Source organism: Oryctolagus cuniculus, chromosome 1 (assembly GCF_051225735.1).
Source record: "Oryctolagus cuniculus isolate XC-2025 breed Fujian yellow rabbit chromosome 1, ASM5122573v1, whole genome shotgun sequence".
NCBI classification, from domain to species: domain Eukaryota; kingdom Metazoa; phylum Chordata; class Mammalia; order Lagomorpha; family Leporidae; genus Oryctolagus; species Oryctolagus cuniculus.
In genome coordinates this window covers 225,355,810-225,377,643 of record NC_142867.1, presented here as the reverse complement: position 1 = coordinate 225,377,643, position 21,834 = coordinate 225,355,810, and the positions used below count along the sequence as shown (strand labels likewise).

The following is a 21,834-nucleotide window of genomic DNA, read 5'->3' as shown; positions in this document are numbered from 1 at the left end:
TTGTCTTCTTAGCTATTTGTTAGTAGCCAATAAGTGTAAGCTTTTAGTTATTTCCTATGTTAGTTTTCTTTTCAAGATACGATGATAATTTTCTTCCTATTATCCACAGTACAGGAACATTAAAAAGGTATACAATAAAAACAGTATATAATTCAAGGGAAATGCTTACAAAATGACTGATTCATTCTGTAAAACATTTAAATTATTTATAAATAAAAATTTTAAATGTGCAGCAAAACTATGAGTTCTTACTGCTAAATACAAAAAAAAGCACTCAATATACAAGACTAGTCCAAGACTGACAGCATAAACATGGAACATGAAGACTTAAAAATATATACATATATTTACATATACATATCCCATATGTGTCCAGTACTTTATGTACATTATCTTCTTTAATCCCCCCAACAGATAATGCCTAAGATAGAGACAGTCTGTCAAGGTAACATAACTGATACCAGCAAAATAGGGACTCGAACCTTTTTACGCTGAGCCCGGGCTCTCACGACGACAGCCCATCGTCTTCCTCTACCACTACCATAGGAATGTTACAATTAAATTTGTGTTGCAAAAGCAGATCTTAAAATTCTTTCTATAACCTTCTTATAACTAGACCCTGAATCCCCTGATGCTGATGGACTCTGTTCTGGAAGGATCTGATGCCACAGAAAACGCTCACATGCCACAGCTCATTATGATCAAGTGCACACTTCTTGTCTAAATGCAATGAACTGATTCATGAGGCATCAGGGCAAAAAAACAAAGCTAAAATAAATTTAATTAAGCACTTGCAGATATTCTGCAAACATTTCCCTTACCAAACAGTAGTACTAACAGTTATACTTAGCTAATATAGGGATTAAGACTTGTCTGGTTCTCATCTTTATTAATGCTGAAACTGATTTACCTCATAGTTAAAACTCACCTTCAGTAAGCTGCTGTTCAAGGTCCTTAATCTCTTCAGTCTCCTTAGCGATTCTAGAAAGTATCTCATCCAAACGGCTTTCAAGTTGTTTGTACTGCTTGTTCATAATGTCAAGCTGTTGTTCCTTACCCCTTTTCTGAGCCTTCATATGGGACTAATTGAAAACAAACAAAATCTCAAGTTCTTTAAAATCTTTTGAAAATAATAATCCTTAAAACATTTTAAAAGGAAGCATTGAAAGTACAATGTGGGGCCGGTGCTATGGCGCAGCAGGTTAAGGCCTGGCCTGAAGTGCTGGCATCCCATACGGGCGCAGGTTCAAGACCCGGCTGCTCCATTCCGATCCAGCTCTTTGCTATGGCCTGGGAAAGCAGTAGAAGATGGCCCAAGTGTTTGGGTCCCTGCACCTGTGTGAGAGACCTGGAAGAAGCTCCTGGCTCCTGGTTTTGGATCACCACAGCTCTGGCCATTGCGGCCAATTGGGGAGTAAACCAGCAGATAGAAGACTCACTCTCTCTCTCTCTCTCTCTGCCTCTCCTTCTCTCTCTGTGTAACTCTTTCAAATAAGTAAATAAATCTTTAAAAAAAAAAGAGTAAAATTTTTGTATCAGGCACTGTATTGCTTCCATATGAGCAGATTTCACTTAAACCTCAGGCTAACTAGTGGTGGGAACCACCTCTATTTTACAGATGAGAAAATGAGCATCAAAAAGGTTCAGTGATTTTTCCAAGGGTGTACCCAGTAGGTAATGTAGTCATGTTCAGTCATTTGCACTGCATTACAGTGTGTCTTTAAAAAAGATTTCCAAAAGGTTAACTGATTATGTTGACATATGGCTATAGAATAAGACTTTAAAAAGTATATTCCAAAATTTTAACAAGAATTTTACCTAGGTGGAAGGATTACATTTTTTAAAAATTAAAAACGCTTGTATAATAGATAAAACTCTGATAAAACACATTAAGTGTAGTTTTTAAAACAAAGGTTGGGGGAAAACACCAAATAAATATACTTAGAATTCAAGTGTATTTTCAGTCTCATATACAGACTAACATTTTGCTTTCACATTTAATAAACTGAAAACTGAGAAGGGACCTCAAACACTAACAGCCCAGTAAGTCTCAAAATGGAGGATCACAGGGAGGCACACTCTTGTACTACTACATAAGCTTCGGGTGAAAAACAGGGCTTTCACACACCCACACACCCTGTCACTACATTGTAGAGCCATCGTTAACTGAAAGGAGTAGATACGCCTCAGGTGTGCCAAAGAAAACAAACTGAGAGTCAACCTTTCCTTTCACCCATGAGAAAACTGAATCTCAGATCCATCAAAAGACCTGCCCAGGCAATGTTCAAGTGGAGACAAATAATTCCCCGGAGAACCTCTGCCCTCCCACTCACACCCTCTGGGCTCCCCCAATGGACCAGAGGAACAGAGTAATAAATGAGGAGAAAGTTATCAGAGTCTGGACAATGAATATCAAGGTTCACAAATCTGAGGGCCATTTGATTACAAAAGAGGCTCAGTTTGAGATATCTCTTCTCCCAAATACAGAAAGAAAAGCCTCTTCATTTTGAGCGGCAGCTTGATTAGAAAATTTTTAATTTACTACTGGTAAAACTTGATGAGATTTTTCAAAATTACTCTCTACCCTCCCAAAACACCCAGCTGAAATCTTTCCAAAAAGTTAACTGCAGATAAGAGTTTACATTCTAATTTATGGCTCAAGAATTTTTTTTTTTTAAAAAAGACTGCATTCATATCTGTATCAATAAATCTTTAAAGTTCACCATAAAAATTCCACTGAAATCTCTAATAAGCAGTACCAAAGTATGGTTCAATGATGTACATTAAACACATGGGAACAAAAGTACATTCAGTGATTTTCACTACCACAGAACTCACAAAAGAGTTATTGTAAAAACAGGAACTTACATCTCTGACTCCTCCTCCTTTTAAGTCCTTTGTACAGCGAGAGACAGAAAAATGATCATACCTTAACTTAGAATTTGTCCTGTTAAAACTGAGCCGCTGAGAAGAGAGAAATTGTGGGCGGAACGCTTTCTAATGCTGTCTTCAAATTCATGTGTACTTCCCTCTCTGACAGCCACATTTCTGCAAGCGCCTCCGAGCCTCTGTAATTTCGTTGAGCCTTAAACCACATTCCCGGAGGGGAGTGAGTGACAGTCGAGCCCGTCCAATCACCAGCAGGCTTTGCGGGCAGGCCCCACCCGTCGTGCTTTAAATCATAACACAGGAAGCTCCCGAGGGCCAATCACGCCCAAACTCTGCAACAGATCGCTGTGGCTAATTCCCTCTAGAGAGGTTATCTTTTGCTTTCATAGGGCGAAAGGGAAGAGCAATACAAATCTTTATTACGTTTGCCCCTGTGACATTTGTGCATCTAGCTATGCACAATTTTATAACTGATGTGGGATTTGATTTTTTTTCTTTGGTAAAGAATGTTTCATTTTCAAATCTAGTTAGATTTGCTGAAAACCTGAGTAGACTTGGTTCTGGGCTAATTTTAAAATAATCTCTTGTTTAGACCTCTTAATTCCTTTGTGAGAAGGTCACTACAGTAGTTTGGGCAAGGGCTAGGCCTCCTCCTAAAAGGAGGCATTGAAGCAAATCACTTACTCTTTCTAAATCACATTTGCATCCTTTGCAAAGAGGGGGAAAAAGTAAGAATGCCACCAATTTCATATGGCTGCTAGGATAAAATAAAGTACCTCATCAGCATATGCAAAACATTTGGCACAGTAAGACATATTATGGGCACTTAATATATTTGTTTTCTGTCATCAGAGTCAAGCCTTTACTTTCAGATTCTATTTGCATTTCAAGAAGAAACTTCATGTGATTAGATAATAAAAATTAAATTAAAGTCTATCTACATTTCTCAAAAAAATAGGCAGGGACTCCTCTCTAGAGTTCTTCTCTTTCACCAAAAGGCTCACACTTTATATAATGTATAATGAGCTACATAAGACACAGGAATGGTGTACAAGTTTTTGAAGGCAGCTAAAATCTGTGCTAGTTGGGGTGCAACACAGAAACTACACTTAAGTTTCCTTTTTGGTTTTGTTAAAGGTTCTAAACAAATAAATTCAATAAAGTGAAATATGAATGACCAGATGATACTTTATACTACATAAAATCTGCTATTTTTCATGCAACAAAAATTCTTTAAAATAATCAAGATCACCTAAGTGTTCAATTTTACTAAGAAGTCTTAGGTTTTTGTTAGAAAGAGCTTATATCTATGATGATGCAGTAAACTTTAATCAAATTACCTGGCCCACAAAAATGTATATTTTACTAAAATGCTTAAAGGAATAAATTACTTGTCAAGTACTTAATAAGCAATTATGGTGAATTGTCTTTACCATGTTAAATTCTATGATTTCTGTGAATACAGAGATCCAAAATATACCAGGAAATGTGTAGAAAATATTTTTAATTGAATTTTAGTCATATGAGCTAAGATATAAGCCACTAGAGAAAGACTTCTCAGGGAAGACAAGAGGTAAGAGCCTGACTCTGACCACACCTGATTACATCTTAGGAAGACATACTCTGCAGATACAGTTTATTTTCAAAGGACAAAACAAATAGCTTTAGTGGGATGTTTGCATAAAGGATTAAAGATGTAGAAAAAGACCCTGAACTTCTTCAGCTCTTAAGAAAAAAGAAAAAACGGTAAGGAAAGGAGAAATATTAAGAGGTTTCTTGGAAATGGTTTCTCTTGCTTTGCAATACATATTAAGTGAAACATGCAGTCATCATTGACTGAAAGCTACCTCCTTCAAATCCTAGGTTTTTAAAAACAGACATTTCATATATGTGTGTATGTATATATATATGTACATATGTGCATATGCACACATATAATGTACACACACACACCCCCTAAATTTGTGCATCAAACTGAAAGGATTCTGCTATTAACAACGATGAGCTGTGTACTATCTATCCTTATGTAGAACAAGTCAAAAATGTCTTAATTTACTTACATGCTTTGGATCTTGGGAATCCAGGTTATCTATGGCCATTTGCAGGTCATTGATCTCCTCCTGCTTTTCAGCAATATCTTGCCTTTGCTTTTCCATCTGCACTTCCAGATCCACAGCTTCCTGGTGTAATTTATTTACAAGTTGTATTCTACCACTCAACTGCTTGAAAAGAAGGTCCTTCTCTGCTTCTGAAATCTAAAACCCCCACACCCATTACATAAATAACAACATAATTAAGAGGATAGCAACACTGATTCACAAAGACAACTTCTACAACTTAAAAAGTCTCCTATGTTCTATCAGTTTTTTTAAATAAAAATACAATATGGAAGTTATTTAGTTGCCTGGCATATCTTTTATTTTAATGATTATATGTAGATTTTTTTTTTTTTTTTTGACAGGCAGAGTGGACAGTGAGAGAGACAGAGAGAAAGGTCTTCCTTTGCCGTTGGTTCACCCTCCAATGGCCGCTGCGGCCGGCGCACCGCGCTGATCCGATGGCAGGAGCCAGGTACTTATCCTGGTCTCCCATGGGGTACAGGGCCCAAGGACTTGAGCCATCCTCCACTGCACTCCCTGGCCACATCAGAGAGCTGGCCTGGAAGAGGGGCAACCGGGACAGAATCCGGCGCCCCGACTGGGACTAGAACCCGGTGTGCCGGCGCCGCAAGGCGGAGGATTAGCCTAGTGAGCCGCGGTGCCGGCCAATATTTTTATTTTATGATAAAAACCAATAATTTAATAGCAGATACAAATGAAGTCATTCTGGGATAAGCAACTTGTAAAATGTTAATAATAATCATGATATTAATGATAGCTTATTTCACAGAGCACTTATTAGGTACGTACTTTAATATTCAAAACATAGAAGATAGAAAGTATATTTATCCCAATTTTACAGATAAGGAAACTGAATCATGAAAATTTAAATTACTTGCCCAAAGTCATACTAGATGGTTGAGGAACCACGAAGTCATGAGACTCTAAAGACAATTTCACTAATTACACTTTCCTAATGAGTCTTTACTAACTACAGTTTCCTAGTGAGTTTACAAGTGAAGCTAATTGACCGATAAATTCTCACTGCCGACACATTAGCAGAAAGCTAGTTAAGAGGCAGGGCAGCAGTGACTTGAACTGTATTCTGATTTAGGATGCCAGCATTACAAGCAGTAGCTTAACCCGCTGTACCACAATGCTGGCTCCAGCAGAGATATTTATACTAATGTAGAAATGTTTCTCAAAAATCTATATAGAAGTGTAACAAAAAAGAGATGCAGATAAAAGACTGGAAGGAAATAAAATATTGATGATAACTATGTGATGCTCTCTAATCACAATTTGTTTATAATCAGAAAATTTTTTTTAAATTTCATCAGTAGTCACCTCATACTACAGAGTTGTAAAATATAGTAAACTGTCATTAAATCAAAATTTTTATTTTACTGAATAAGCAGCAGGCTGAAGTTTACCTTTGTTAACATGTCAAACAGTGTGATGAAAAATTTAGGCTTATATTCACTCATATAAAATAACTACTTTTCCCCAATATATTTTATAAGCATGCATTCATTCTAAAATTATGTTACATATATTAACATCAATCTATGTAGATTTGGTTACTGCTATCAAAATATTCTTACTTAATGACTAAAACCATCTTGATAATTCTCACCACTTCATCTCCCACTTTCAACCCATCTTCAAGTCCTGTCAATCTTCCTTAAAATCTGTCAGGGTTCTCTCCCTAGCCATCATCACCCTACTGGCTGGTACGAGACATGATCATCTCCTGCCTGAACTACCAACCTCTAAACTGATACTTACATTGCCATCCTCTCCATCTCCCTCACCCCAGTTTACTTGCAAGCAGTAGCCAAAGTGACATTTGACAAATAGGACCAGCCAGTCTACTATTTAAAACCCTCCAAAGGTTCCCCACTGCATGTAAAATAAAACTAAACTCCTGAAAATGGCCTGTGAAGCCTCATACAATCCTTAAACTCATGACTTCATCTTCCAGTATACCTTACCTCATGCTGCAGGGCACCTGTAGTCTAAAGGCTTGGTACACAGTCACCTCTGCCTGAATACTCTTGAGAACTCCATCTTTGTGTCACTGGCTTCTCCACAGCCCTTGGGTGTCAGCTTCAAGGCCACCTCCTCACAGAGGGCTTCATTCTCACAACCTAAATTCTAGTATCTGCCATTTTCTGTGCTTTTCCTACAACACTGATGCTCTTTATGTATCTTTTCCACTTCTAAACCATTTATCTATTTCACATACAATCCTGTGCATGAGAGAGGGATACAGGCCTGTTTTTCTCACTACTCATGGCCCAGTATAGCCCATGATGACATACAGTAAGCTTACAATAAACACCAATCAATTTCTATTTACTATATAATCTGAAAGTAATACAGTGTATCTTTTAAAAAACATACAATTATGGCTACATATTCTTGTTCTACGTATTATGTTATGAATGCAGTTGCCATAATTTTGAAATACTGATTATTATAAGTTGTATATAACCAAAAACTTTAACATAGTTAAAAAAGAAAATGTTGAAACAATTCCTTTTTTACTTTTCTCCCTGTACAATTATGTCATAGGTTTGAGCTCCTGACTTTCTCATGACACGTCAGTAATTTCTGAGAATATGTTACACATTTTTCATCTGTACATATACCATATTTTCTTTTCTTTGCTTGTGTTTGATAATGTCTGTACTTTAATAGAGATACCTTCTTGTTTTTAATCTAGGTCCCTAGATCTTAAGGAGGGGGGTTTAATTAATTAGAAGAGATATATTAGAAATGAACTTCCTGGAGTATTTATTTTCATTAATATAGTAGAAAGAACACATCTTTTTGCAAAGTAATATGTTTCTATATACTTTATAAATGCTAACAGGATATCATCATGAATGTAAAGGAAATATAATTAGGGGATCTTAGAACCATATTTGACTCTGAAATTTATCATTCCACAATTAATTAGGCAGCACTGATTTAAAAATGGTTCCCCATGGATATAAAAGGGAAAACACATTTCATTTTTCCATTTCCTCTTGGCATTGTTGCTTTGCTTTTACATACTTTTTTTAGTTGGATAGCTTCTTCCAGTTGCTTAAATTCTTCAGTAGCTCTTAAAATTTTTTGTTCAGCCTTTTCTATTTCATCCTGCAGTTGTGACAGTCGAGTTTGTGCTGCAAATTTAAAAAAATGCTCACATACACACAAGAAACACCTTAAATTCTGAAATTCTACCAGATTTTCCTTCTTTTCAATAACCTCTTCCCCAAATTATATTCTTTTTTTTTTTTTAATTTTTTTTTTTTATTTTTTGACAGGCAGAGTGGACAGTGAGAGAGAGAGACAGAGAGAAAGGTCTTCCTTTGCCGTTGGTTCACCCTCCAATGGCCGCCGCGGCCGGCGCGCTGCGGCCAGCGCACCGCGCTGATCCGATGGCAGGAGCCAGGAGCCAGGAGCCAGGTGCTTTTCCTGGTCTCCCATGGGGTGCAGGGCCCAAGCACCTGGGCCATCCTCCACTGCATTCCCTGGCCACAGCAGAGAGCTGGCCTGGAAGAGGGGCAACCGGGACAGAATCCAGCGGCCGGACCGGGACTAGAACCCGGAGTGCCGGCGCCGCTAGGTGGAGGATTAGCCTAGTGAGCCGCGGCGCCAGCCCAAATTATATTCTATCATCACAGAGCATAGAAATTTTAAAAAGTAATTACTTATGATGGCTTTCATCTCTACTGAATCTCTAGAATAAACTGTCTCAAGATATGTTACAGAGCTATAACTGGTCTAGTTATTTGTTTATGTCAATACAAAAGAGGCTTTACTCAATATTCCCAACAGTAGTGAACCCTACTGAGAAAGATTTTATTGCAAAATATGCACTTTGCATATCGCTAGTTATAATTAAATCAAGGGCATTAAAAATGAAAACAAAAACCATGTATTAGAAGCAAGTGCTTAAGGATGAGATTCTGCCTTCAGAGATTCACTACTAAGCAACCTCTTCCAACTAGATGAGCTCTCAAATCAACTACCTTCTACCTCGAATTCTAGATCTCACTCTCCCTCTCTCTCCCTCCTACAAAGCGATAAGCACTTTGAAGCTGGTTAGCACACGGAGCAGCCTATTTCTGCTTTCCCCTCTGGAGCCTTGCATAAAGTGTATGTGGGGAAGGAGAACGAAGTTCCTTCTCTCCCTTCACCAAGTCAACCTCCGCTGGCCTTCCATGCCCTTCATTTAGCAACCCATCCAGGCGAGATGAGCTGCTAAGATGACTGGTGAGAGCGTGACAGCAGACCACGATTGCTAGTGGGATGCATGAACTTCTTTCTCTGTCTTCTATATCCATGCAGCTGACTAGGTAAATGGAATCAAAGTTTTCATTGGCAGAATCTCTACAGTGTCTCAAGTACAGAGGTGATAAGATTCCTTTTGGGGAGGAGAAGTGTGGGGCCTGTCAGGAAGAGTCAGACACCAGCCTTAGGCCCACGTCCAAGAGGAGTGCTCTGTTCCAGCTCAACCAAAGCACTCCTTTAAGTTTTGGCTGCATGCATAATAATCAATACATTACTTCTGCTTGTTTCAATTACTACTAATTATGCCCTTGAATGTATAGCTCCAATGCCTGATGGCAGAATGGGATTTAAGCATTCTTAGATACCCAGGACACAATGCCATCAAATTCCCGTCAAAAAACCCATTTTCAACTATTAATTGGAATCATTAAAAAATAATGTCCAATGAACCACTACTTTTGTTTCAGAGTTCTCTTGTGCACAGCAATACAATACCATCAGCATGATGAAGACATGAAGACAGAAAACAAAATTGGCCTATATATTCAATCTTTTATATTTTTAAAGGATTTAAAACAACTCTTTTTAACCTGTGCTTATTTTTTTCCCTTTGTCTTCCAGTTGTATATCCAGTGGTGAATGGGCTCTTAGGTTCATATGTTCATTTCTAAGTTGTTCTCCTTCATGTGGCTCCATCATCTTCATCTGTACTGCTTGGGCATTATGGACGATGTAACTCTCCATGGCAAACGTGTTTCTCTTGTACCTGGATTTGCCAATGTAAGGACTTTCATCTGGGGCTTTATCAATTTCAACATACTAAAAGCAAAATAAATTAATAATTTGTGATTTAATAAGTAACTTTCAAGTAGTCAAATAACATTATTAATTTCACTAGTGGAAAACATAATCCAGAATTGCCTAAATTTATATTAATCTTACATGCCTAGAAGCTGAAAATATACATTATTTACCAAGAAAGAATGTAAGTTTGGGTTGATTAAAGAACTATCTAGTTATATGATTTTTAGCACTGCTTAATCTCTCAAATCAGAAATCTGAGTGCTTTACTTTTCTTAGCTGATAAGTTAAATCTCAAATATATTTTAAAAATTGAACTTTAAAAAATTAAGTAACATATGATATTGGCTGGAATCACAGGCTCTCAGAAGTTGTTAGTTTCCCTGTTGTAGTGGCACATGAGGCAACTGTCCCAATAATGTCAACTAATCCAGTGGTTACTGAACAAACTCTGTAGGGAGATGACTATTTCATAGCACAGAAGTACTTCTTCTGGAAATGTGAACTTAAAGGAGCTGTTCAACCAGTGAGGACACTAAAGGTTACAAGGCTGCTTTTGGTTATGGGTATGGCTGGGTGCAAAGATTTTATTGGGGCTTTCTACCTCCTGAAGACATTGTTCTAATTCACTGGGAACAATAATTAATGGAACAGAGTTTATTCTGCAGATGCCCTCATCAAAAGAAAGTGGACTGGTTATTGACAAAATCCTTTGAACTATCCCTAATACCTGCCTTCTCCACCCCACTCCACCCTATGTTGGCTTTAACTTTGGATTACTAATAAATTAAAAATAACTCACCTCTGATGGATAATAATTTAGTGGCTCAAATTTAGCATCAATTTTATAAAAGGCCAATTCTTGTTCTAGCTCATATTGCTTCTGACATGCTCGTGTTAGTTCCATGGTCTTCTGTTTTAGCTATTGGCCCAATTTAATATGAGACAACACGAAGGATCAGTAAGTTAGTATCAAGGTAGAATAATATGCCCAGTTCTCATCATAACTAATAATTTGATTTTTAAAAATTCCACAGCAAAAAAACACAACATTCAAAATACTTTATCTTAGTTCTAAAGTATTATAAAAAATGAAATATAAAACCATTATTTCATAAGAGATCACATAAAAGACCTTTGAAGTTTATATGCTATTTTAGCATATTATGAATAAATATCTTAGTGTTTTATCTAAACATGAAAATAACCAATCATTTTTAAGTAACTGGCTACTTAATATCTGCTTCTCAACTTTCAACAATTAGTGTAAACTCTAACTTACTCTTTGATTTTAATGACAGCTTCAAATCACTGGAGTAATGATATTTGATATTCATTACAGAGGAATGAAAAGGAGGAGTGAAAAAGTGATTGGTTCTAGCTGTACTGTTAGTGCTGTAGTCTACAGACATTTCCGTTTCAAGAGTGCATGGTATTATTCTTTGTAACAGCAAGGAATGTGAGTAAATGCAATCAGATCCAAATATGTAATACTAAACTTTTAAAAAAAGATTTATTTATTTGGAAAGGCAGAGTGACAGAGTTGGAGAGAAAGAGAGCTTCCATCCACTGATTCACTCCCTAAGTGGCCACAATAGCTAGGTCTGGGCCAGGTGCAGTCAGGAACCAGGACTCTAATCCTGGTCTCCCACATGGGTGGCATGGACCAACATGGGCCCACTGAAGACTTGAGCCATCTTCCACCCTGGGCACATTGGCAGGAAGCTGGATTGGAAGCAGATCAGGTGGAACTTGAACTGGCGCTCCTATATGGGACACTGGCATTATAACCTGCATTTTAACCTACTGCACCATAACACCAACCTCTAATACTAATTTTTAATGAAATAATTCTACTGTAACTTTTTATTTTTTAAAAAATTTGGAACTGGGAGAAAATAAGAAATCACCCAACATAATTATCTGAATGTATATAGGTCTTGAGTCTTAGACCAGTGAAATGACTTGTCAGAAGTTACACATTGGATTAGTAGCAGGGGCTAGATATTGAACTAACTGCCAGTACTAATGATTGTTCCACTAAACCAACACTTCGAATTCATTTCAAAGGTCCACTAAGTGATTTTTGTGGTTTGGGTTTTTTGGTTTTTTGTTTGTTTGTTTGTTTTTAACTAGTGCCTGAGAGTAGAGAGAGTAGAGATCAGATAAAAACATGCAGTAAAATTTCATAAATATAAAAATGCAAGCTGCAGAGAATAAAACACAAACAAGCAAGAATACTTTACAAGACCTAGGAAATCAAAGTCGTGCATTATTTAGCTTACAGTCACCTCCTGGTTATCTGTCAAAATGAAAGAAATGCTAGCTTGGCTAACAAGTAACTGATCTGAGTACTCACCATGTGCCAGACACTGTGCCAACCACTTTAAATATACTATCTCGCCAAATCATTACAATCACTCTACAACATAAGAAGTTGCACAGAGAGGTTAAATAATTTGCCAAGTAGCAAAGCTGGTAGTGGAAGAGGTAGAGTGCACTAAGTCTCCTGGTTTCAAATCTAACACTCTGCCTATTGTACCGTGCTGCCTTTGCAGTCCTGCTCAAGAGTGCCTAGCACACTATCCACTTTGGTATCTTCAATGAATGCTCAGAAGTCCCCAAGTCTCAAGAAAAAAACTCAAACAATACTGTCAACTAATCCCAAATTTCTCTCCCCAAATAGTCTGTGCATTTCAAGGTACTTTTGACTTTTTATAGCCCTAGGGTTAGCATATAGCAAGTACTCAATAAATGTCTATTGAACATATGCTTAAATGAGAGCAAATAAAGAGTCTAAGGAACTAGAAAGTAGGCTGGTTGTAGTACTGACTGTAGAGAATCAAGAGGTGACTGCAATTAACATATTTACCAACAGGAAAAATAATTCCAATGCTTTTCCCCACACTCAAATTTGCTTTCCTATGTGTAATAATAATAAAATGCATACACACAAGCACATTTCCTGAAGAGGCAAGCAATTTCAAAACTTAAAATGTAAACAAACATATTAATACAAGATGTCATGCAAACCATGAAAAACACAATGTGTGGTTCGGCCCTGAAGGAACTACCTTTAAGGAAGAACAAAGAATCAGCAAAAAGCCTGCAAGAAACCAAGACAAGCACTAAAAGGAAAAAGAAGCAAACAGATACTGTCACCTGGAGAACTCTGGAGAGTTAATTTATAGTAATACAAGCCAATCTTTACTGACGACTTACCACAGAAAGAAATACTTACTAATACTTGCATTATTTTACATGGACATATTTTATCGTCATTCTATGAGTTATAGATTTATCACCTCCTATTACTTAGTTTGATTCATTTCAAAACATTTTCACATTCATTACCTCATTAAATACAACTCTGTGAGGCTGGCAAGACAGGTAAATCATATTCATTTTAAAAATAAGGAAATGGAAAGACAGTTATTAAATAACTTGCAAAAGAGCAAAGAGTAAATTCAGTTGGTGGAGGACTGGGGCATTATTATGGCTTAAGTGGCCACAGGAAGACTTATTTCAACGCTACTTTTCTTTTACAAATTAAATAGCCTAAATGCATGAGCAATTAGTAGCTTTACAAAACCGGAAAACACCCTATGTTTATAGATGATCTTATTCATCAAATATGCTACTACAGATAATGGAAAATGGTTTTCAAATATAAGCTCTTAGAGTAAGGCCTAGAATTTTTTTTAAATGTATAATATTCCTATGGATAACGGAATAGGCAAAAGAACACAAACTGGCACTTTAAAAGAAGAAATACAAAAAAATCAACAAATAAATATGTAATACTCAACTCTCCAATAACAAAAAAAATTAAAACAATGACTTTTTTCTTATCCTACAAGTTGAAATTAACAATATTCAGTTGGAAATTGGACACTTTTACTCATTGCTGTGAAGTATAAACTGATTATTGGCTTTCTGAAGTATATATTAACATAGATCAAAATTTTAAATACAAATTATACAGTAGTTCAATTTGTGGTGATTTACAGCAAAGAAGTATTAGTCATGAGTGCAAATGGTATGTGTGTGTATACAGTCATCCCTCAGTATCTATGGAGGTTTCATTCCAGGACCCCACCAGACCAAATCTGCAAATGCTTAGGGCCCTTATTTAAAGGTACAGTGTCTGAAAATAACGCACATCTTTCTGTGTCCTTCAACTCATCTTTAGATAACTTATAATACCTAATATAATGTAAATGCTGTGTGAACAGCTGTTATATTGTAATGTTTAAGAGGAAATGTTGAACTTCTTTCCTAACATGTTCAATCCACATTTGGTTAAATCCGAGGATGTAGAACCCAGTGGGGGATATGTAGGGCTCACTATACACACACATACATACAGAGACATAGATTTTCTCTGTAGTTCTGTTTCCAAAAGAAAAAAAAAAGGGGGGGGGGACAATGTAAAAATCCATCAATTAGAAGTAGGATAACTAAATTATGGAGGATCCATTTGGTGGAACACAACATAGACTTTACACTTGATCTTAGCCAAAAGGCCGAGAAGCGATACAACAACATAGACTTTAAAAAGAATGAAGATTTGGGGGCTGGTGCTGTGGCATAGCGGGTTAACGCCTTGGCCTGAAGCGCCAGCATCCCTTATGGGAGCTGGTTCGAGATCTAGCTGCTCCACTTCTGATCCAGCTCTCTGCTATGGCCTAGGAAAGCAGAAGATGGCCCAAGTCCTTGGGCCCCTGCACCCGCATGGAGACCCAGAAGAATCTCCTGGCTCCTGGCTTCAGATTGGCGCAGCTCCAGCCATTGCGGCCAATTGGGGAGTGAACCATCAGATGGAAGACCTCTCTCTCTCTCTGCCTCTCCTCTCTCTGTGTAACTCTTTCAAGTAAATAAAATAAATCTTAAAAAAAAAAAAAAAGAATGAAGATCTAAATTAAATTGTTTTGACCTCAAAAACAGTTCACACATACTACTTTGTGCAAGATGCAGGATTATAATGTATAGTAAAATTCCTTGTTTATAAAATCACAAAAATATTCAAAGACTTAATTACATATTCATTAAGCAATCATATTTTATAAGCAGGGAAAACAAATATATATTAATATCTGAGGAATAGGGTAGCAGAAAAGTGGACTTTATTTCTACTGTATACCTTTGTGTTGTCTGAATTTGTTACAATAAGCATACATTATTTTGTTTATAAACTTTTTTTTTTTTTTTTTTGACAGAGTGGACAGTGAGAGAGAGAGAGACAGAGAGAAAGGTCTTCCTTTTTGCCGTTGGTTCACCTTCCAATGGCCGCTGCGGCCCACCGAGCTGATCCGATGGCAGGAGCCAGGTACTTATCCTGGTCTCCCATGGGGTACAGGGCCCAAGCACTTGGGCCATCCTCCACTGCACTCCCTGGCCACAGCAGAGAGCTGGCCTGAAAGAGGGGCAACCGGGACAGAATCCGGCACCCCGACCAGGACTAGAACCTGGTGTGCCGGCGCTGCAAGGCAGAGGATTAGCCTATTGAGCCGCGGCAATGGCCAATATAAACATGTTTCAAATGGCTAAGGGTAAAAATGACACTGAGAAGAGCACATTTTGAGTTCCAACAAAAATAGTTCCAGAAAAAATAGTTCCAGAAAAGAATGAGTACAGTATTGGTAATTTACACATTTATTCACAGCACAAACATATAAATCTACATTATAAATCAGCAAAAAAGAAAACTAGGTAAATACAATCCACAGTTAGAAGACAGTCCAGCCTAAAGATGTGACATTTTTGCCAAGGTTTTTAATAAGTTGACTAATATGCATCATGGTGTCAGCATATGGAAATTATAAAGTTCCTTTTATCTTAGTAATTAAAGATGGACTGTACATTCCCCAAAATACCTATAACTCAGGAAAATTTGTTAGAGGTTCACAAAGATCACATGCATCATGGTAAGGACTGAATCTTATTTTTGTATTTTAAACACAAATATTATATGATGGCATGAAGAGTTCACAGTTTTAAGTAAAATTGACTGCCATATAATTATCCACTGGTTTCATTCCTCATCAATCCACTCTACTTTATTACAAATGGAGAGCAACAGAAGTATATGTAATCTAAAACCACTGAAAATCATCTTTTAACATCATTAATATAATGCCTTTGGGATATAGCTGAGATATTTGAAAACCATTTTCAAATAAGAGAATATGAAGGAGCCCACAATGCTCTGAATATTTAAATAACTGAGCTGGGGAAGCTGTCTTGTGTTTCCAGCATGTCTCCCTGGTATATATATTTATATCCATTTTTCTTCTTAGGCAAAAAGGAGTACAGAGAGGAAGTACTTAAGAATTCATATTTCAAAGTTAACAACTTTCTTCTCTGGATAAAGGGGAGAACACTTTTCGTCTTGTTTAAAAAAAATTGAATGACAATAAGCAGAATTCTTAAGAGAGATGGAAAATAGGAAAAACAGGATAACTATACCTAAGATTCTGTTAGTTATATAATACATCTCTAAATTATGCATGTATCAGAATAAGGGCTTGACCAGAAAAAGGGCAGGGGGAGAGTGGTAATCAATAGTCAAGAAAATAGCCTAAGTTTACAACATAAGATTTTCTGGGTTGAAAAGGCCTTTTAAGTCATTTAGTCCCTCTTTCTGTTGTCTGTTGTTGATCCTTACCCCAAACCCTGAGCATATGCCCAACCTCTGCCTATTTCAATGACAGCAAACACATTTCAGAGTTGTCAAACTTATCTCAGGACAGCTATCAGAAATTTCTTCTATATTACTAAACAAAACCTCTTTATCTCTAATTCCAATTATCGAGTCTCAATTTTATCTTCTGGGGCCTTAGTACCTAACAGTAGTACCTGTCCTGTGAATAATCCTATGACTGTCACCACAACTGTCACAGTTTATTGGGTCTCCTCTCCTCCAGTCTGGACACCCTTCTTCCCTTGGCTCTTCTTCACATAACATGACCTCAAGACCTTTGAAGCCCCTGGGACAATAACATTCTGAACATGTGCTATCTACACTGACTCAATCTTTCTGTTTCACTATTTTTCCTATTTCAACCACAGATCCAAATTATAAAAAATTAAATACAATAGATATAAAGGACAATTTTAAGGTATTCTATAATTCCACTCCTCATTAGTAACAGAGTTTGGTACATATTCTGCTATTTTTACCTAACTATTATATATTTTTAGATTTAGCAACATATTTGAATACTGTTTTGCAACTTGCTTTTTTTTCACATAGTAAAATACATGTTAGGCAACCTTCTTATGTGGACATACAGCTCTACTTTGTTTTATTAGCAGCAACACCCTGTTCTATCACATGTATGTCTACTGAGGGATATTATCTGAAGTCTTTGCTGATGTGAACAATGTTATAGTGAATATCCTTGTGTTTACATATGTTTGTGTGTATAAGCAAACATATATATATAAATCTTTACACATTCTTGCTACAATTTCTACAGAATCTATCACTGGAAATAGAATCTCTTACAGATGGTATATCCATTTAAAATCTGGATAATTTTGCCTTCTAAAAGTTTTGGCAATATACAGTTTTACCTAAAATGTTATTTAAAAAAACACAAACATCTGGGGGAAGGATAATCAACTACTCAAGAGTGGGGCGTCATCTTCTCCCTTTGTTCTGGATGCTGTACTTCAAATAACACAGCCCAAAATAGCGTGAGTCTTTTGTGAAGCCATATCATCCAGCGCACAGTCAACTACAACATGTAAAGTCTTTTACACGTATTTCTATTAAATCACATCTTCCCCACTCTATGGTCAAAAAGTTGAATTTTAGATCTAAGCTCTCTATCTTAATATAGTACTGGCAAAGTAATATAAAATATAGACTTACCAATTCATTTTTTGTGTTTAGGTCACTCTCTAACTCCTCAAAGCTCTGCTTATGTAACATGGCCTCCTCTTTTAATGTTTTATTCAGTTTATCTTGATTTTTAATTTCCTCAAGGAACTTTGTGTGCTTGCTTTTAAGTTCTTCAGTTTCCATCATCTTCTTTTCTAGGTCTTTTTCCAGTCTTTCTATCTCTTCTGCCAATAAAAATTTCATAGTTTATCACTATATTTCCTACTTGAAAAAAAAGGTAAGAATATTTCTCATATAAAACAGCAGAAGAAGTTTAAGAATAGTATAAACACAATTCTACTTTTAAAATTATCTACCATACTTTTGGGGAAAAAATACAATGTTGACCTTGAAATTTATTTATGTAAGAAGCAAGAAAAGATTATCATTTGGATCACACTTTTGAAAGAAAATACAGACAATATCCAATCTATGATGATTTTACTATGGTTTTTCAATTTTATGATGCTGTGAAAGTAATAAGCATTCAGTAAAAACTGCACTTCTAATTTGGAATTCCAATGTTTTTCCTCGGCTGGCAATATGTGTTACAACATCCTCTTGTGATACCACACAGCACTCTAAAACATGTAACATTTTATTTGATATTAATAATTATATTTGGCCGGTGCCGCGGCTCACTAGGCTAATCCTCTGCCTTCGGCGTCGGTAACCCTGGGTTCTAGAACTGGTTGGGGCGCCAGATTCTGTCTCGGTTGCTCCTCTTCCAGTCCAGCTCTCTGCTGTGGCCCGGGAAGGCAGTGGAGGATGGCCCAAGTGCTTGGGCGCCTGCACCCACATGGGAGACGAGGAGGAAGCACCTGGCTCCTGGCTTCGGATGGCACAGCGCGCCGGCCGCAGCGGCCATTTGTGGGGTGAACCAACGGAAGGAAGACCTTTCTCTCTGTCTGTCTGTCTCTCTAACTCTGCCTGTCAAAAACTAAAAATTAAAAAATAATTATATTTAAAAGAATGCTACAAAGATATTTATAAAATACTACATTATCTTAAAATCCTTTGCCTATTACTTCCCCCACCCCAAAGAAACGGTTTATTTAATGAGTACAACTTTCTTAAGTACAACTTTAGGAATATAGTGATTCTTCTCATCATATCCACCCTCCCACCCCACCTCCTCCTACCTCTCTCAAGTCCCAGTCCCATTCTCCACTAAGAAAAGAAAAGAAAGAAAAAAAACTGTTCCTTGACAGTCAAGACAAGGGCTGTTCTCCACGTGCCAATTTCACTTCTACAGATTTTCTTTTAGGTGCTCTATTAGTCATCACAGATCAGGGAGAACATATGATATTTGTCCTTTTGGGACTGGCTTATTTCACTCAGTATGATATTTTCCAGATTCATCGATTTTGTTGCAAATGACTGGTTTTCTTTTTTTTTCTTTTTTTTTTTTTTTTTTACTGCTGTGTAGTATTTCATAGAGTAAATACCTCATAGTTTCTTTATCCAGTCTTCCACTGATGGGCATTTAGGTTGATTCCATGTCTTAGCTATTATGAACTGAGCTTCAATAAACATGGGGGTGCAGATAACTTTTCTTTGTTGATTTCATTTCCCTTGGGTAAATTCCCAGGAATGGGATGGCTGGGTCATATGGGAGGTCTATATTCAGATTTCTGAGGTATCTCCAAACTGATTTCCATAGTTGCTTTGCTAGTTTACATTCTCATCTACAGTAGATTAAGGTACCCTTTTCTCCACATCCTCACAGCATTTGTCGTTTGTTGATTTCTGTACGAAAGCCATTTTAACTGGGGTGAGGTGAAACCTCATTGTGGTTTTGATTTGCATTTCCCTGATGGTTAGTGATCTTGAGCATTTTTTGATATGTCTGTTGGCCATCTGGATTTCCTCTTTTGAAAAATGTCTGTTTAAATCCTTGGCCCATCTCTTAAGTGGGTTGTTGGTTTTGTTGCTGTTGAGTTTCTTGATCTCTTTATATATTCTAGTTATTAATCCTTCATAGTTACATTGCTTGCAAATAATTTCTTCCATTATGTCGGCTGCCTCTTCACTTTCCTAAGTGTTTTGCAGTATAAAAGCTTCTCAATTTGATGTAATCCCATTTGTTGATTTTGGCTTTGATTGCCTGTGCCTCTGGGGGTCTTTTCAAGAACTCTTTGCCTGTGCCAATGTCTTTCAGGGTTTCCCCAATGTTCCCTAGTAATTTGATGGTATCAATTCATAGATTTAGGTCTTTAATTCATGTTGAATGGATTTTTGTGTAAGGTGTAAGGAAGGGGTCCTATTTCATACTCCTGCATGTGGAAATCCAGTTTTCCCAGCACCATTTGTTGAAGAGACTGTCGTTGGTCCAGGGATTGAGTTCAGCTCCTTGGTCAAATAAGCTTTGGTTGCAGATGCTTGGATTGATTTCTGGTGTTTCTATTCTGTTGCACTGGTCTGTCCACCTGTTTTTGTACAGTACCATGCTGTTTGAATATAACTGCCTTGTAATATGTCTTGAAATCTGGTATTATGATGCCTCCAGCTTTGTTTTTGTTGTATAAGCTTGTTTTAGTTATTCGAGGTCTCTTGTGGTTCCATATGAGTTTCAGCATCATTTTTTTTCTGGATCTGAGAAGAATGCCTTTGGTATTTTGATTGGTATTACATTGAACCTGTAGATTGCTTTCAGAAGAATGGACATTTTGATGATTTTGATTCTTCCTCCTTCAGTCCCATTCTCCAGCACACTCCCTACAGCTTTCCTGAAATATAATTCCATTTCCTCAGATCTGTGATGCCTCTTCTCATTTGCAGGCTTTGATTCCCACCCTTTGCTTGGAATTGTCTTCCTCTATCTCCTAGTGGGTTATTTTGCATCCCCCAGGTCTTAATTTTCAACAAACTTTTGATAAAAAAAAAAACTACACTGGCACTACTCTATCCCTTGGATACTCCCACGCCACCTTGAACTTCTGCTATGGCCCTTGTCACACAGGATGCTAAAAAATATGACTAAATAGTTTAGCTACATGCCTTTCCCACTAAAGCTTTAAGAAAGCATAAACTGTATCTTTCTGGCTCAAGATTTACCCCTAAGAGTCCAGCACATTAAAGGGTCTTAATTAGTATTCGAAGTCACAAATAACTAAATGTAGTTTAAACATTTCCCCCAACACATATTTATATGCTGACTTTCCTTTGCATTATTTATATTTTTAATGTTTCCAAAACACAAATTTCATAACAAGTGAGTTAGGGGGATCCTAAACTAATAAAAATTTACCCTGTTTCTCAAGTATTGGATTGAAACCTATGAAACTATTTTAAACTATTTTCTGTGTAGGTAAAAAAAGGACCAACATCAACTTCAAATGGTTAACACACAGGCTTATTTCCCAGCACTCTAAAATGCCCATTTTGTATCTTCCTCTTTCTCCTCGAACATTCCATATTCCTTCTTCCAGTCTTTCTTAGAGGATGACCTTACATTTTCATGAGAAAACAGACCCTATAGGTGAGAACTCCCTTATTTTCCCACTATCAAAGCAACAAAACTACCTACATCTGCACATATCTTCTCGCCTTTCCAAAGAGAAAGCATCCTTCCTATGAAGGAGCATCTTCTCTCTCTATTCTCATCTCCATGTCTTCTCAGGGACCAAGAGAAATGAGCCATCGCTTGTCTCTCCACTGCACTCTTGAATATTCTGCTTGTCTAATTCTTTCATTACTGGCTTTGAGGTTTACTGCATTCATAGTTTCTGCCCACTTCCTGGTTTGGAAGCTATTGGTATGTTTTTTAATTTTTAAACTTAAAAACATTTATTAAGAATTAGGGGAGAGAAATTCTAAGAGGAAATTTCCAATCTTCAGACAAATATCTCCCTTCCATTTACTCTTTAA

The 21,834-nt window shown here is 37.0% G+C and overlaps 1 protein-coding gene across 14 annotated transcripts in view; it reads right to left on the bottom strand.

The window, feature by feature from the left end:
• CNTRL (centriolin) overlaps window positions 1-21,834 on the bottom strand; it is a 108,570-nt gene that overhangs the window by 62,784 nt on the left and 23,952 nt on the right. For 8 of the 14 annotated variants that reach the window (XM_051842356.3, XM_051842466.3, XM_051842453.3 and 5 more), the window contains exons 7-13: window positions 17,956-18,149; window positions 13,151-13,204; window positions 10,879-10,998; window positions 9,866-10,094; window positions 8,052-8,161; window positions 4,950-5,144; window positions 929-1,082 (exon numbers count right to left, since the gene is read on the bottom strand). In XM_051842356.3, coding sequence (XP_051698316.2) covers window positions 929-1,082; window positions 4,950-5,144; window positions 8,052-8,161; window positions 9,866-10,094; window positions 10,879-10,998; window positions 13,151-13,204; window positions 17,956-18,149 — 1,056 coding nt within the window. Of the gene's footprint in view, window positions 1-928; window positions 1,083-2,868; window positions 3,270-4,949; window positions 5,145-8,051; window positions 8,162-9,865; window positions 10,095-10,878; window positions 10,999-13,150; window positions 13,205-17,955; window positions 18,150-21,834 lie in introns of those variants that run through there. The other 6 variants (XM_051842443.3, XM_070056204.2, XM_089301761.1 and 3 more) reach the window with 3 other exon arrangements.